At 43.2% G+C, this 17326-nt stretch overlaps 1 protein-coding gene across 13 annotated transcripts in view; it reads right to left on the reverse strand.

Annotated features, from left to right (window-relative positions):
* Window positions 1-17326, reverse strand: part of slc38a4 (solute carrier family 38 member 4) — a 162663-nt gene that overhangs the window by 17301 nt on the left and 128036 nt on the right. For all 13 annotated transcript variants that reach the window (XR_012100560.1, XM_073058708.1, XM_073058712.1 and 10 more), the window contains 4 exons: window positions 13248-13535; window positions 13086-13165; window positions 9679-9779; window positions 9337-9461 (listed from right to left, as the gene is read on the reverse strand). Coding sequence is in view for 12 of the 13 variants with exons in the window: in XM_073058708.1 (XP_072914809.1) it covers window positions 9337-9461; window positions 9679-9779; window positions 13086-13165; window positions 13248-13535 (594 nt within the window). In the remaining variant the exon portion in view is untranslated. The remainder of the gene's footprint in view (window positions 1-9336; window positions 9462-9678; window positions 9780-13085; window positions 13166-13247; window positions 13536-17326) is intronic.

Genomic DNA, 17326 nt, shown 5'->3' on the forward strand with positions numbered 1-17326 from the left:
GAGTACTATCTTTGTTCTTTGTAGTGCAGCAGCATGTTGAGAATTGGGCACATCCAAAGAAGCAGCAGCGCTCCAAAATAGGAAACTAAATGAGAATGATAAGTTGCATACACAAACTTTTCAGAAAATATTCTATATTTAATGGAACTAACTGCACCTTTTTTATAAATGGAAGTGAATAATTCCATATTGTCGGCTTCATCCACTCACAGATAAGTGGAAATAGTTCACTATCAGATAAAGCTTTCTTAACTCAGTCTATCATCTCTTTCAATTTGAACTTAAAAATACCAATCTTTTTCCAACAATACCCATCTCTGCCTCAATTGAGTTAACAATTTTATACTAAATTGCAGTGGACTGCCTTGTTTAGGTTCTTCCATATAAGAAAAGGCATCAAAACTAGCAAGATCCATTTCATCATGGTGAAGAGGTGAACCAACATCCTTAGATGCAGGGAAAAGAAAGAAAACAAAATGCATTTGAAACAGTGATTTGCTGAACTATCCTCTCATCTGATTGGTTTCTTAGAAAATCTGGGTTACAAACTTTTTCAATATCCCTCATTGCATTTAATAAACCAAAAAATATGCTGAGAGGTTTTGGAAAAATACAGGCTGGAAATATTAAGCAGGACAGGTAGCAGTAGAGTACAGTAAAACTAAGCAAGTATTTCTCCTCAGCTCACTGATATGAAGCATTGACGTACAGCGCCAAAGATTTAAAAAGGAGAGGAATTTTTCAACAGTCTTTTTAAATCTAAGCAAGAGGCTGTGAGTGAAGGACTAAAGACATCTTGGAGAGAAGTCATTTATTTTTTACAGATCGGGGAAAAGATGCTAGACTGCGCAGGCGCATGACATTGGGTTACCGTCAGGTGAAGGAAGGGGAAAGGGCAGGCAGAGCAGGGCTGCCCTGTGGCCATTCCCCTCAACAAGTATACCGATTTGGATACTGTTGGAGGGATGACTTACGTGGGACAAGCTGTGGCAGCTGGATCTCTGGCACTGAGTCTGGTTCTGCAATGCAGAAGGGAGGGGGAAGAAGAGGAGAGCAGTAGTGATAGGGGACTTGATAGTTAGAAGTACAGACAGGAGGTTCTGTGATCAGGACAGGACTCCCGGAGGGTTTGTTGCCTCCTGGGTGCCAGGGTCAGGGATGTCTCTGATCATTCTGAAGTGGGAGAGTGAGCAGCCAGATGTCATGGTACACATCAGTACCAATGACGTAGGAAGAAAGAGTGAGGAGGTCCTGAAGAGTGAGTATAGAGAGCTTGGTAGGAAGTTAAAAAAGCAGGACCTCAAGGGTGGTAATCTCAGAATTGCTACCTGTGCCATATGCCAGTGAGGGTAAGAATAGGATGCTCTGGAGGATGAACACGTGGCTGAGGAACTGGTGCGGGGGCAGGGTTTCAGATTTCAGGATCATTGGAACCTCTGCTGGGGCAGCTGGGACCTGTACAAGAGAGATGAGTTACACTCAAACTACAGGGGGACCAATATCCTTGCAGGGAGGTTTGATAGTGCTATTGGGGGGGTGGGGGTTTAAAATAGATTTGCAGGGGGATGGAAACCAGAGTGCCAGAGTAGACAGTGAGGCGGGGTTGAAAATAAATGATGTTAAAAGTCCATGCAAAGTCACAAATAGAAGGTTTGTGTGTTGTGATAATAATCTTCTGAGGTGTGTCTATTTCAATGCAAGGAGTATTGTGGGGAAGGCTGACGAGCTGAGGGCGTGGATTGACACGTGGAATTATGACATTGTAGCTATTAGTGAAACTTGGCTACAGGAGGGGCAGGACTGGCAGCTTAATGCTCCAGGGTTCCGATGTTTCAGACGTGATAGAGGCAGAGGGATGAAGGGTGGCGGGGGCGGGGGGGGGGGGTGGCATTGCTAGTCAGGGAAAATGTTACAACAGTGCTCAGGCAGGACAGATTAGAGGCCCTGTCTACCGAGGCCATATGGATGGAGCTGAGAAACAGGAAGGGCATGACCACATTAATGGGGTTGTATTATAGACCACCCAATAGTCAGCGAGAATTGGAGGAGCAAATCTGCAGAGATAGCAGACAACTGCAGGAAACAAAGTTGTGATTGTAGGGGATTTTAATTTTCCACTTATTGATTGGGACTCCCAAACTGTTAAAGGTCTAGACAGGTTAGAGTTTGTAAAATGCATTCAGGAGAGTTATCTATATCAATATGTAGAGGCACTGACTAGAGAGGATGCAATATTAGATCTCCTATTAGGAAACGAGTTAGGACAGGTGACGGAAGTGTGTGAAGGGGAACACGTTGGTTCCAGTGATCATAACACCATTAGTTTCAAGTCGATCATGGATAAAGATAGATTTGGTTCAGGTTCTAAACTGGAAAAAGGCCAAATTTGAAGAAATGAGAAAGGATCTAAAAAGCGTAGATTGGGACAGGTTGTTCTCTGGCAAGGATGTCGTTGGTAAGTGGAAGGCCTTCAAAGCAGAAATTTTGAGAGTACAGAGTTTGTTTGTTCTTGTCAGGATTAAAGGCAAAGTGAATAAAAATAAGGAACCTTGGTTCTCGAGGGATATTGGAACTCTGATAAAGAAGAGAGATATATGACATGAATAGGAAACAAGGAGCAAATAAGGTACATGAGAATAAAAAGTGCAAAAAAAATACTTAAGATCAGGAGGGCTAAAAGAAGACATGAGGTTGCTTTGGCAGTCAAGGTGAAGGATAATCCAAAGAGCTTCTACAGGTATGTTAAAAGCAAAAGGATACCAAGGGATAAAATTGGCCCTCTTGAAGATCAGAGTGGTCGGCTATGTATGGAACCAAAAGAAATGGGGGAGATCTTAAATGGGTTTTTTGCATCTGTATTTACTAAGGAAAATGGCATAGAGTCTATGGAAATAAGGCAAACAATAGTGAGGTCATAGAACCTATAGAGATTGAAGAAGAGGTGGTGCTTGCTATCTTGAGGCAAATCAGAGTAGATAAATCCCCAGGACCTGACAGGGTATTCCCTCGGACCTTCAAGGAGATTAGTGTTGAAATTACAGGGGCCCTGGCAGATATATTTAAAATGTTGGTATCTACAGGTGAGGTGCCAGAGGATTGGAGGATAGTTCATGTTTTTCCATTGTTTAAAAAAGGCTCTAAAAGTAATCCGGGAAATTATAACAACACACACAAAATGCTGGTGGAACACAGCAGGCCAGGCAGCATCTATAGGGAGAAGTGCTGTCGACGTTTCGGGCCGAGACCCTTCGTCAGGACTAACCGAAAGGAAAGATAGTAAGAGATTTGAAAGTAGTGGGGGGAAGGGGAAATGCGAAATGATAGAAGACCGGAGGGGGTGGGATGAAGCTAAGAGCTGGAAAAGGTGATTGGCGGAATGATACAGAGCTGGAGAAGGGAAAGGATCATGGGACGGGAGCCCTCCGGAGAAAGAAAAGGGGAGGGGAAAACACCAGAGGGAGATGGAGAACAGGCAAAAAACCTAAGTATGTCAGGGATGGGGTAAGAAGGGGAGGAGGGGCATTAATGGAAGTTAGAGAAGTCAATGTTCATGCCATCAGGTTGGAGGCTACCCAGCCGGTATATAAGGTGTTGTTCCTCCAACCTGAGTTTGTATTCATTTTGACAATAGAGGAGGCCATGGATAGACATATCAGAATGGGAATGGGACGTGGAATTAAAATTTGTGGCCACTGGGAGATCCTGCTTTTTCTGGCGGACCGAGCGTAGGTGTTCAGCGAAATGGTCTCCCAGTCTGCGTCGGGTCTCACCAATATATAAAAGGCCACACCGGGAGCACTGGACGCAGTATACCACACCAGCCGACTGACAAGTGAAGTGTCGCCTCACCTGGAAGGACTGTCTGGGGCCCTGAATGGTGGTGAGGGAAGAAGTGTAAGGGCAGGTGTAGCACTTGTTCCGTTTACAAGGATAAGTGCCAGGAGGGAGATCGGTGGGAAGGGATGGGGGGGACGAGTGGACAAGGGAGTCGCGTAGGGAGCGATCCCTGTGAAAAGCAGAAAGGGGGGGGGGGGGGGAGGGAAAAATGTGCTTGGTAGTGGGATCCTGTTGGAGGTGGCGGAAGTTACGGAGAATTATACGTTGGACCTGGAGGCTGGTGGGGTGGTAGGTAAGGACAAGGGGAACCCTATCCCGAGTGTGGTCGTGGGTGGATGGGGTGAGGGCAGATATGCGGGAAATGGGAGAGATGCGTTTGAGAGCAGAGTTGATGGTGGACGAAGGGAAGCCCCTTTGTTTAAAAAATGAAGACATCTCCTTCGTCCTGGAATAAAAAGCCTCATCCTGAGAGCAGATGTGGCGGCTACGGAGGAATTGTGAGAAGGGGATAGCATTTTTGCAAGAGACGGGGTGGGAAGAGGAATAGTCCAGGTAGCTGTGAGAGTCTGTAGGCTTATAGTAGATATCAGTAGATAGGCCGTCTCCAGAGATGGAGACAGAAAAATCAAGAAAGGGGAGGAAGGTGTCAGAAATGGACCAGGTAAATTTGAGGGCAGAAAAGCAGAATCTCCCAGTGGCCACACATTTTATTTCCACATCTCATTCCCATTCTGATAATGTCTATCCATGGCCTCCTCTATTGTCAAACTGAATCCAAAATGTTGGAGGAACAACACCTTATATACCGGCTGGGTAGCCTCCAACCTGATGGCATGAACATTGAGTTCTCTAACTTCCGTTAATGCCCCTCCTCCCCTTCTTACCCCATCCCTGACATATTTAGTTTTTTGCCTGTTCTCCATCTGGTGTTCCCCCCCCCCCCCTTTCTCCTGAGGCCTCCCGTCCCATGATCCTTTCCCTTCTCCAGCTCTGTATCACTTTTGCTAATCACCTTTCCAGCTCTTAGCTTCATCCCACCTCCTCTGGTCTTCTCCTATCATTTCGCATTTCCCCCTCCCTCCACTACTTTCAAATCTCTTACTATCTTTCCTTTCTGTTAGTCCTGACGAAGGGTCTCGGCCCAAAACGTCAACAGCGCTTCTCCCTATAGATGCTGCCTGGCCTGCTGTGTTCCACCAGCATTTTGTGTGTGTTGTTTGAACTTCCAGCATCTGCAGATTTCCTCGTGTTTGCCGGGAAATTATAGGTAAGTTTGACGTCAGTAGTAGGTAAATTATTGGAAGAAGTACTAAGAAATAGGATCTATAAATATTTAGATAGACAGGGACTTATTAGGGAGAGTCAACACAGCTTTGTGTTAAACATGACAAACATTTGTCATGTTTAACAAATCTATTAGAGTTTTGAGGAGGTTACAAGGAAAGTGGATGTTATCTACATGGACTTCAGTAAGGCCTTTGACAAGGTCCCGCATGGGAGGTTAGTTAGGAAGATTCAGTCATTAGGTATACATGGAGAGGTAGTAAATTGGATTAGACATTGGCTCAATGGGGAGAAGCCAGAGAGTGGTATTGGAGGATTGCTTCTCTGAGTGGAGGCCTGTGACCAGTGGTGTGCCACAGTGCTGGGTCCATTGTTATTTGTCATTTATATCAATGATCTGGATGATAATGTGGTAAATTGGATCAGCAAATTTGCTGATCATAAAAAGATTGGAGGTGTAGTGGACAGTGAGGAAGGTTTTCAAAGCTTGCAGAGGGATTTGGACCAGCTAGAAAAATGGGCTGAAAATGGCAGATAGAGTTTAATACAGACAAGTGTGAGGTATTGCACTTTGGAAGGACAAACCAAGGTAGAACATACAAGGTAAATGGCAGGGCACTGAGGAGTGCAGTAGAAGAGGGATCTGGGAATACAGATATATAATTCCCTAAAAGTAGCGTCACAGGTAGATAGGGTAGTAAAGAGAGCTTTTGGTACATCGGCCTTTATAAATCAAAGTATTGAGTATAAGAGTTGGAATGTTATGGTGAGGTTGTATAAGGCATTGGTGTGGCCGAATTTGGAGTATTGTGTGCAGTTTTGGTCACCGTATTATAGGAAGGATATTAATAAGGTTGAAACAGTGCAGAGAAGGTTTACAAGGATGTTGCCGGGACTTGAGAAACTGAGTTACAGAGAGTACGTTAGGACTTTATTCCCTGGAGCGTAGATTTGATAGAGGTATATAAAATTATGATGGGTATAGATAGAGTGAATGCAAGCAGGCTTTTTCCACTGAGGCTCAGGGAGAAGAAAAACCAGAGGTCATGAGTTAAGGGTGAAGGGGGAAAAGTTTAAAGGGAACATGGGGGGGGGCTTCTTCACACAGAGAGTGGTGGGAGTCTGGAATGAGCTGCCAGATGAAGTGGTAAATGCTAGCTCACTTTTAATATTTAAGAAAAACTTGGACAGGTACATGGATGAGAGGTGTATGGAGGGATATGGTCCAGGTGCAGGTCAGTGGGACTAGGCAGAAAAATGATTCGGCACAGCCAAGGAGGGTCAAAAGGCCTATTTCTGTGCTGTAATGTTCTATGGTTCTATTAACTCCATAGGTACCACATGATGTGCTGAGCAATACCAGTATTTTCTGTTTTTATTTCAGATTTTCAATTTCTGCAGGTTTTTTTTTGGGGGGGGGGGTTGGGAGGGGGAGATACAAATTTGTTTCTAACCTAGTTTGGATTAGACATGCCAGAGCCTAAAGAGCAGATCCATGATTTTCTGACCCAAACCTAGATTCAGGTTGGGTCAGGCATCAGAAAACAATCCGCGTCCTCATGACTGTGCTGGGTTCAGATCATCCATTGTTGGCTTGAGTTTAACTTTATGCTTCAATGGAACTTTAGTACTTCATCCTAATTCTGTAGCCTTAAACTATAAACAGATCACAAAGTTGCTTGAACATAAATGTCAATGGAAGAATTCATGCAAGGAATTCCACCATCTCAGCTCTTGTTCACCTTTAGGTATTAGTTTATTCCGAACTTGCTGGGTCTTATAGCCACTTAAGGAAGGTGTTCCTCTGTACATTTTGGACTCTTCATTTTAGTTTATGATTATAAAAGTACAGTTGGAAATGTAACACGTCAGATGGCATTTCCTTAATGTTTATAGAAGACAGCTTTCTTTCCCAGCAGAGTTAGCCATAGTTTATACTTGTGCATCCAACCCGATTATTACTGTCCAAGAAAGTACTACATGTCAAAATGAAGGGGTTTGATTTTTTTCTTATTATTCAGAGGGTTTGGACAGCATTTATTGCCCACACCCAAATGACCTTGCATTAATGGCTTGCTCATCCATTTTAAAGGACGGTAAAATCAACCACATCAGTGCGAGCCTGCAGACACACAGACAAGAAATGATAAAGACACAAGATTTCCTCCCCTTCACAAAGGCAGACCAGTGACTCTACTTCATTAGGAGTTTGAAGAGATTTGGTATGTCACAAAGACTCTACCAATTTTTTTTTTGTTTTCTTTAAAACAACACATGTATGGTGGGAAGTATCCTGACTGTTACATCACAGCTAGTATGGAGGCTCCAAAAGTTTGTAGATGCACTCAGTTCCATCACATTCACAACCTTCCCTGCCATCGAGAATGTCTTCAAAATTCAGTGGCTCACGAAGATGACATTAATCATTAAGGACCTTCAACGTCTTGGGACATGCTGTCTTCTCATTACTGCCATCAGAGAGGATGTACAGAAGCCTGAGGATGCACACTCAACATTTTAAGAACAGCTTCTTTCCCTCCGCCATCAGATTTCTGAACTGTCCACAAACTCATAACATTACCTGTTATTCATCTTTTTGCACTATTTATTTATTTTTACAGTTCAAAAAGTAAATTTATTATCAGGATACATATACTGTATATCACTATATACAACCCTGAGATTAATTTTCTAGCAGGCATACTCAATAAATCCAATAACTATAATTAATGAAAGACGACACTGACAGGGGTGGACAAACAGTGGGCAAAAGGCAACAAACTGTAAATACAAAGAGAAAGATGAAATAGTAATAAATAAATGAACAATAAATAGAGAACATGAGATAGAGAGTCATTGAAAGTGAGTCCATAGGATGTAAGAATAGTTCAGTGAAGGGGATGAGTGAAGTTATCCCCTCTGGTTCAAGAGCTTGATAAATATTCTTGAACCTGGTGGTGTGGGTCTTGAGACTCCTGTACATTCATCCTGATGGCAGCAGTGAGAAAAGAACATGTCCTGGGCGATGGGGGTCCTTGATGATAGATCCTACTTCCCTGTGTCAAAGCTACCTATAGATGTATTCAGTGGTGGTAGGAGGAGGAAGGCTTTACCCGTGCTGGACTGGGCTGTATCTACTGCTTTTTGTAACTTATAGTAATTTTTGTGCCTTTTACTGTATTGCTGCTGCAAATCAACAAATTCCATGACATATGCCAGTGATAAGAAAGCTGATTGAGATTCATTTCTTTTTCCCTATTCCAGCCATCCATTTACCCTCATTCCAAATTAGGAAATGAGTTACACTATCTTCAATTATCTTTTGGATCTTTGCATCCTACAAGAACTTTAGATTTAAGATGGATGACAGCAATGGGCCATGCTCACATTCTTCAAAAATTAAAAACCACATTGCTTCTATGAATGTTTAAAATTAATCTGACAACTCCAACTTCCCTAATCATTAATGTTTAATACGGTAACTAATACCTAATCTTCCCTAATCAATTCCTAACAAACCAATCCCTAACATTTCCTAATTAACTAACTCCTAATCAACTTCACCAATCAACTAATGCCTAATCTTCCTTAATCAACTTCCATAATTAGCTAATTCCTAATTTTGGCCAATCAACTAAATCTTAATCTTCCCAAATAAACTATCCCCAATCAATGCTCAATAAAATGCTGAGTTTTCACCTGCCTTGTTTAGCTTGCGCTGCTGTGCAAATTATGTTCACCAAAGGGTGATGAGTTTCTACATAAATGTCAAATGTATATATAAAAAAAAATACAGGTCTTTATTCATTATGCCAAACAGACAAACTCTTTTGGTAGAGTCCCCATACTCAAAGTACATCCTATTTTTATACCCTTAAGATGGAAGGTTACAGGATCAGAACCAGACCCATTGTCAAGGACATTAGTTGTGAAATTTGCTTTGTCGCAGCAGTACAGTGCAGGCAGAACAAATTACTGCTAGTTACAATAAAAGATAAATTAATCATGTAAAAGAATAACAAGGTGATGTTCTTGGATGGTTCAGAAATCTGACTGCAGAGGGGATGAAGTCCTGATGGTAGTACTGAGAGGAGGAAACGTCCTGGATGGAGAGGGTTCTTATTGATGGATGCCGCCCTTTTAAGGTACTTCTTTTACCAGTAATACTGGTGTGTTTGAAAGCTGTTGGTTCCCAAGAGCCACGTTATTGCTTACCGGGAAAATGACAATGGGAACCGTCAGTGTGACAGCTACCAGCACAGCCAAGCGAACAGACAGAATCACGATGTCAAATTGGTAAACTTTAGTATAAGTATGAAGCAATTCTGTTTCAACTTGTCCTGTGCAGAAAATAAAACAGCAACACCATTAACTCAGCCTTCAAGTGAACGGCTCCTTCCATCCAAACTTAATTTGCCACTAATATATTCAGCATTCAATTGACTGTAAAACTAAAATAAAACACACACATCAACAATTTGTAGCATGTAATGATAACATTTACATCAAGCTCAACACAGGAGATTTTTGTTCACCACTCCTTAAATTCAGACTCACCCAAAAAGGTCAGATAGCCAAACGTAGCAGCTAAAAGGTACATGATAAGCATTGCAGTAATCGACACATTGGAGACATGTTGCATTTTCCTTTGTGATCGGCTGAAAAATAAAAAATCTTTCAGTTCTATACTGTGTAACACACAAAATGCCAGACGAACTTAGCAGGTCAGGCAACATCTATGGAAAAAAGTAAACAACCGATGTTTCTGGCTGAGACCACTTTTCAGCACTGGAAAGGAAGGGGGAAGATGCCTGAATAAAAAGGTGGGGGCGAGGGGGAAAGAGGCTAGCTGGAAGGTGATAAGAACAGCTGGATGGGTGGGAAAGATCAAGGACTGGAGAATAAAAAAATGTGATGGAGAGAGAAGTGGACCTTAGGAGAAAAGGAAAGAGGAGGGAGAAGAAGTGAAAGGTCAGAGTGGGGAACAGTAGGGATGGGGTGAAATTTGTTCACCGAAGGAGAAATTGATATTCATGTCATCAGGTTTGAGGGTACTCAGGCAGAATAAGGTTTTGCTTCTCCATAGTGCGTGGCTTCACCATGGCACTAGAGGGGGCCATGGATCGACACGTCACACATTTTAATTCTGATTGACCAGTGATAAGTCACGCTTGTGCCAATTGGCGTGCAGGTAATCAGTGAAGTAGTCCCCGTAATTTATAACGGGTCTCTCCAATGCAGAGGAGGCCACATTGGGAACACTGGACACAACAGATGACCCCCCCCCCCCCCACCCCCAGTGGATATGCAGGGGAAGTGTTGCCTCACCTAGAATGAGATGAGGGTGGTGGTGTATGGGCAGGTGTAGCACTTGGGCCACTGAGGATAAGATGTTGGATGTGGAGGATGATGGGGTGGTAGGCAAAGACAAGAGGGACTCTCTCTATTACGGCACAGGAAAATGGGGTGAGCGTGGATACCCTTGTTATAGAATGAAAGGTTCCTTTCCTGTTCCAGGGACCTAGCATTAGCTATTTGTCTAACAAATGGTGATCAGACTCCTAATGCAAATTAAGACCCTGAAATGTCAGCTTAGCAAGAAATTGACAAGTCATTTTCCTCTCTTGCAGACCCCAGTCAGTTTGGCTTGGCAATAACATCTCCTCACAATCTTCATCAGAACAGATACGCCACGAGGCTTTGTGCTTAGCCCTTGCTCTACTCACTTTACACTGATGACTGTGAGACTCAGCACTGCCCCAAAGCCAGGTTTAAATTTGAAGTTTGAAGTGTGATGATAACATCTTTGCCAATGGGCAAATCGAAGGTGGTGACTTATCAGCTTACAGAAGGAAGACTGAAAATCTGGCTGAGTGTTGCCACAACGATAACCTCTTACCCAATGTCAGCAAGACCAAAGGGCTAATTATTGACTTCAGGAGGTCCATGAGCCAGTCCTCATTGGAGGATCAGAGGGATAGAGAGTCAGCAACTTTAAATTCCTTGGTGTTATAAATTTCAGAGAACCTGTCCTGGGCCCAGCATGCAAGTACGATTGCAAAGAAAGCATGAGAGTGTCTCTACTTCCTTAGAAATTTGTGAAAATTTGGCATGGGTAGCGGAGAGTATATTGACTGGTTGCATCACAGCTTGGCATGGAAACACCAATACCCTTGTATGGAAAAGCCAACAAAAAGTAGTGGACACAGTCAGTACATCACGGATAACACCCCCCCCCCCCCCCACCACTGAGCACATCTAAACAAGAATGTTGTCACAGGAAAGCAGCACACATCACAAGAGCCACCACCACCTAGGTCATGCTCTCATCTTGCTTCTGCCCTCAGGAATAAGATACAGGAGCCTCCAGACTCACACCGCCAGGTTCACAAACAGTTATTACCCCTCAACCATCAAGGCCTTGAACCAGAGGGGATAACTTCACTCACCCTATCACTGTACTGTTCCCACAATCTGTAGACTCACTTTCTAGGACTCCTCATCTAATGTTCTCAATATTTATTGCTTATTATTTTGTTTTTTTGTTGTATTTACACAGTCTGTTCTTTGAAGATTGGTTGTTTGTTCACCTTGTTGTGGATGGTTTTTCACTGATTCTACATATTTATTGTGAATTCCTGTGAGAAAATGAATCTCAGGGTTGTATATGGTGACATATACTGTATGATAATAAATTTAATTTGAACTTAGAACAAGTGGATTTAAATTCCTGAGCAGGGGAAGTAGGACAATATAATGGGCATGTTGCCAAGGCTGGAAATTTACAGTAATGAGGAAAGACTAGAGTTGTTTTCTGCAGATAGACGAGAGAGATTATGAAAAGGATCTAGTGCTTTTCCGGCATATAATGCGAATAAACTGTTCTCAGGCTTCAAGCCGGGTACAGGTATTATTATGTATATTATTCATTAAGTCGGCACACTGCTAAGTGTGTTTTTAAATGTTACTGCTATAATGAAAGAATTTCCCACTCAGGATCAATAAAGCACATTATTATTATAACCAATATTTTGATGGGAAACTCTGCCATCTTCTTCAGGAATAATGCCTGGGCAAGTCTAGTCTGGTGGTATTTATATCCCTGTATTCTGTCCCTTCTGATTGGTTAGTCCTCATCCAATCAGGTTTATGCTCTCTCACCTTCTTTACAATTGAATTCCAGTTCTTACTAAGAGCGAGATAGACTTTGTCAAAATTCTTTTTCTCTAGTTTTATTTCAATGGCTTCCTTTATCAAGCAGTCCCCAAAGCTGTTTGTGTGACACAGTAGTTTGTGCCAAAGTCAATCCCATGTCCCTTGTGAATGCAGTGTTTTGCTACCACCAATTTCTCTAAGCAAATACCCTTCCTGTGCTCTTCGATGCGAGTTTCCACCATCTCCCCCACCTGGCTGATACATGTTGCTCCACATTCACAGGGAGTCCTGTGAATGCCAGCCAACCTGAGTCCCAGGTCATCTTTCATCTACATAAGCTATGACTTGAACTTCCTTACGAGCTTGTGGATGGTATTAATCCAGATTTCTTCAGGATCCTGGCTATCCTTCCAGAAACTGGAAATATAGGGAAGACAGGCTCGTTTCCTTTAGGATGTGAGAGGAAAGCAGAGCACCCAGCGGACTCCCATACAGTTACAGGAAGAACGTGAAGATGTGAGACAGTTAGCACCTGACTCAGGATCAAATCCAGGTCACTGGTGCTGTGAAGCGACACTCTATCTCCCAACTTAGATTAGCACTTAAGGATCCATAACCTGCAGAGTCACAGACCAACAAATGGGAAGTGGGATTGATTCGAAATGCAGATAATCAGAATTGTCTCTTTTTGTTTTAAAGTGATTTACAGCCCAAAAGAACTCCCTTTGGACCTTAATCTTTTAATATTTTATGTGCATCTTTACAATTGTCAAATTACAATGCTATAAAGATCTATGTGCAGTACTTACTTTTTAAGTTCACTGTAGATTGGGAGTACTTCAGGGTGGCACACAAAGGCAAAGGCCAAAATGGGAATGGTGTAGGCTGTCTACAAAAAGAGAAAACTTCATCTAATAGTGGTCTAGTACACAAAGCAACTTCCCTTTAAATACACTTAAACTCTGGCATACCTGTGAATTGAATACAAAATACTTGGGTTTGCACATGTCATCTCCATCACGAGCAGCATAACTGAAACCATTAGTGTGGATGATGGAAGAATCACCTTCGCTCTGTGTCACTGTGTGTCCGTTGATAAAGTCAATCATGAGGTTTGCGTCATGATCAGTGGATTTGTTGAAAACAACTGGATACACTGTTAAAACATGTCCTGTAGCATTTGCTAGTGAGGTCTGATTTTCTGAAGAGTAACCAAATGCAGGCAATGGGCAGGGAATCTGAGATTTCTTGTATATCACCTGAAAGAATATTTCAGCAGCTTTATCATGGAAACTCACTTTGTGCAAAATGTACAGTATAGGACAATCCTTCATAACACACAGTACAGGGAAACAAATCACTTAGTCTGATTATGGCAGATCTGTAGTAAACCACCAGAGACATGCTAATGGGTTATGGGATTCTCTGCCTGTACACTGCAGCGTGGAAGTCAGAAATGTTAATGTCTGAGATGTGAATGTGCCTGATCTTTCACTCTCCTTTGAACGTGCCATTGTGTGCAGTGGTGTTCTGTAAGCTATTGGATCACGAGGGCAAATTCCACAGATTCACCACTCTGTCTGAAGAAGTTTTTCCTCATCTCAGTCCTAAAAGGCTTCCCCTTTATCCTTAAACTGTGACCCCTCGTTCTGGACTTCCCCAACATCGGAAACAATCTTCCTGCATCTAGCCTGTCCAATCCCTTTAGAATTTTATACGTTTCAATAAGATCCCCCCTCAATCTTCTAAATTCCAGTGAGTATAAGCCTAGTCAATCCAGTCTTTCTTCATATGAAAGTCCTGCCATCCCAGGAATCAATCTGGTGAACCTTCTCTGTACTCCGTCTATGGCAAGAATGTCTTTCCTCAGATTAGGGGACCAAAACTGCACACAATATTCTAGGAGCGGTCTCAGCAAGGCCTTGTACAACTGCAGTAGAACCTCCCTGCTCCTGTACTCAAATCCTTTTGCTATGAATGCCAACATACCATTTGCCTTTTTCACCGCCTGCTGTACCTGCATGCCCACCTTCAATGACTGGTGTACAATGACACCCAGGTTTTGTTGCACCTCCCCTTTATCTAATCGGCCACCATTCAGATAATAATCTGGTTTCCTGTTCTTGCAACCAAAGTGGATAACCTCAAATTTATCCACATTAAATTGCACCTGCCATGAATTTGCACCTAACCTATTTAAGTCACCCTGCATCCTCTTAGCATCCTCCTCACAGCTAACACCGCCGCCCAGCTTCATGTCATCCGCAAACTTGGAGATGCTGCATTTAATTCCCTCGTCTAAATCATTAACATATATTGTAAACAACTGGGGTCCCAGCACTGAGCCTTGCGGTACCCCACTAGTCACTGCCTGCCGTTCTGAAAAGGTCCCGTTTACTCCCACTCTTTGCTTCCTGTCTGCCAACCAATTCTCTATCCACATCAATACCATACCCCCAATACCGTGTGCTTTAAGTTTGCACACTAATCTCCTGTGTGGGGCCTTGTCAAAAGCCTTTTGAAAATCTAAATATACCACATCCACTGGCTCTCCCCTATCCACTCTACTAGTTACATCTTCCAAAAATTCTGTAAGATTCGTCAGACATAATTTTCCTTTCACAAATCCATGCTGACATTGTCCGATGATTTTACTTCTTTCCAAATGTGCTGTTATCACATCTTTGATAACCGACTCTAGCATTTTCCCCACCACCGATTACCCTACCATGCCGCATCTTTAAATACATTCATTACATTGCACACATGAGAAAATCTGCAGATGCTGGAAATTCAAACAACACAAACAAAATGCTGGTGGAACACAGCAGGCCAGGCTGCATCTATAAGGAGAAGCACTGTCGATGTTCTGGGCCGAGACCCTTCGTCAGGACTAACTGAAAGGAAAGATAGTAAGAGATTTGAAAGTAGTGGGGGGAGGGGGAAATGCAAAATGATAGGAGAAGACCGGAGGGGGTGGGATGAAGCTAAGAGCTGGAAAGGTGATTGGCAAAAGTGATACAGAGCTAGAGAAGGGAAAGGATCATGGGACGGGAGGCCTCGGGTGAAAGTAAGGAGGAGGAGGGGAAGCACCAGAGGGAGATGGAGAACAGGCAAACAACTAAATATGTCAGGGATGGGGTAAGAAGGGGAGGAGGGGACATTAACAGAAGTTAGAGAAGTCAATGTTCATGCCATCAGGTTGGAGGCTACCCAGCCGGTATATAAGGTGCTGTTCCTCCAACCTGAGTTTGGATTCGCTTTGACAGTTGTTCCAACGGGATCCCACTATCAAGCACATCTTTTCCTCCCCCCCCCATTTCTGCTTTCAGCAGGGATCGCTCCCTTCGCGACTCCCTTGTCCACTTGTCCCCCCATCCCTTCCCACCGATCTCCTGGCACTTATCCGTGTAAGCAGAACAAGTGCTACACCTGCCCTTACACTTCCTCCCTCACCACCATTCAGGGCTCCAGACAGTCCTTCCAGGTGAGGCGACACTTCACCTATGAGTCCGCTGGTGTGTATACTGCGTCCGGTGCTCCCGGTGTGGCCTTTTATATATTGGTGAGACCCGACGCAGACTGGGAGACTGTTTCGCTGAACACCTACGCTCTGTCCGCCAGAAAAAGCAGGATCTCCCAGTGGCCACACATTTTAATTCCACGTCCCATTCCCATTCTGATATGTCTATCCATGGCGTCCTCTACTGTCAAAATGAATCCAAACTCAGGTTGGAGGCTACCCAGCCGGTATACAAGGTGTTGTTCCTCGAACTTCTCTAACTTCCATTAATACTCCTCCTCCCCTTCTTACCCCATCCCTGACATATTTAGTTGTTTGCCTGTTCTCCATCTCCCTCTGGTGCTTCCCCCCCCACTTCTTTCTCCCAAGGCCTCCCGTCCCATGATCCTTTCCCTTCTCCAGCTCTGTATCCCTTTTGCCAATCACCTTTCCAGCTCTTAGCTTCATCCCACCCCCTCCAGTCTTCTCCTATCATTTTGCATTTCCCCCTCCCCCCACTACTTTCAAATCTCTTACTATCTTCCCTTTTGGTTAGTCCTGACGAAGGGTCTCGGTCCGAAATGTCAACAGTGCTTCTCCTTATAGATGCTGCCTGGCCTGCTGTGTTCCACCAGCATTTTGTGTGCATTACATTGCACCTTTTCTTTATAGTTTTAAACATCTTAACATTTTATTCAACTGTTTCTGATTATCAGAAATATTTGGAAACTGTAAAAAAGGCCTTTGACTGTAGGAACAGTCAGAGGGCAAATGGAAGTTTCTGTTCCTTTTGCTCTGCAGTGTGGTTGCCACTGGAGGGTTGCAGTACCTCGTGGAGCTATCATGGCAGTGATGTCAGAAACATATTGGGAGCCATGTCACTGCAATGATTTAATGCTGGTTTATTACACACTGCAATTTTGTAGGCAAGTGAGGATGTGTGCAATCTGCACCAATGTTTATTGACAGAAGTAAACACACTTTCTTCTACCCTTTAATCACTCTGTCGTTAAGTATTAGTTTGCTACAGACAGAGGTGCATTAATTCAAGTCAAGATGACATTTCACTCCATCGAGTCTCTGCAGACTCACAGAGCAATCATGGTGCCCCACTAGTTTCCTTGGTATATATTCTCAAAACATTCTCATTAACCCTATCACACACAAAAGGCAAGTTTCAGAGGCAAACTAACTACACATATTTGGAGATGTGGGAGGAAACTGGAGCACGTGCAAAAACCCCATGAGGTTGGAGGAAGTACATTACAATTGTAAGGAACTCGCCTTTTAATAAGAACTCCGCCCAATAACTTTCTGCTTGGCCTGGTACAAACTAGGAGGTTATATGAAATTATCAGAGATAGAAATGAACCCATGGCGTTAAAGCCGTAATTGGCCACTACTGGTTCACCATTTCTGATAACTTTAAACTTCTATGCCTGTGATGCCCAGATGTGAAGACAAATTCAGATTATCTCTGTGTCATATTCTAACTTATGGAGAACAAATTTGCCTGTGGTACCAGCAATTGTAATATAGACTGCCCAT

Source organism: Hemitrygon akajei, chromosome 10, assembly GCF_048418815.1.
Source record: "Hemitrygon akajei chromosome 10, sHemAka1.3, whole genome shotgun sequence".
Classification (NCBI taxonomy): Eukaryota; Metazoa; Chordata; class Chondrichthyes; order Myliobatiformes; family Dasyatidae; genus Hemitrygon; species Hemitrygon akajei.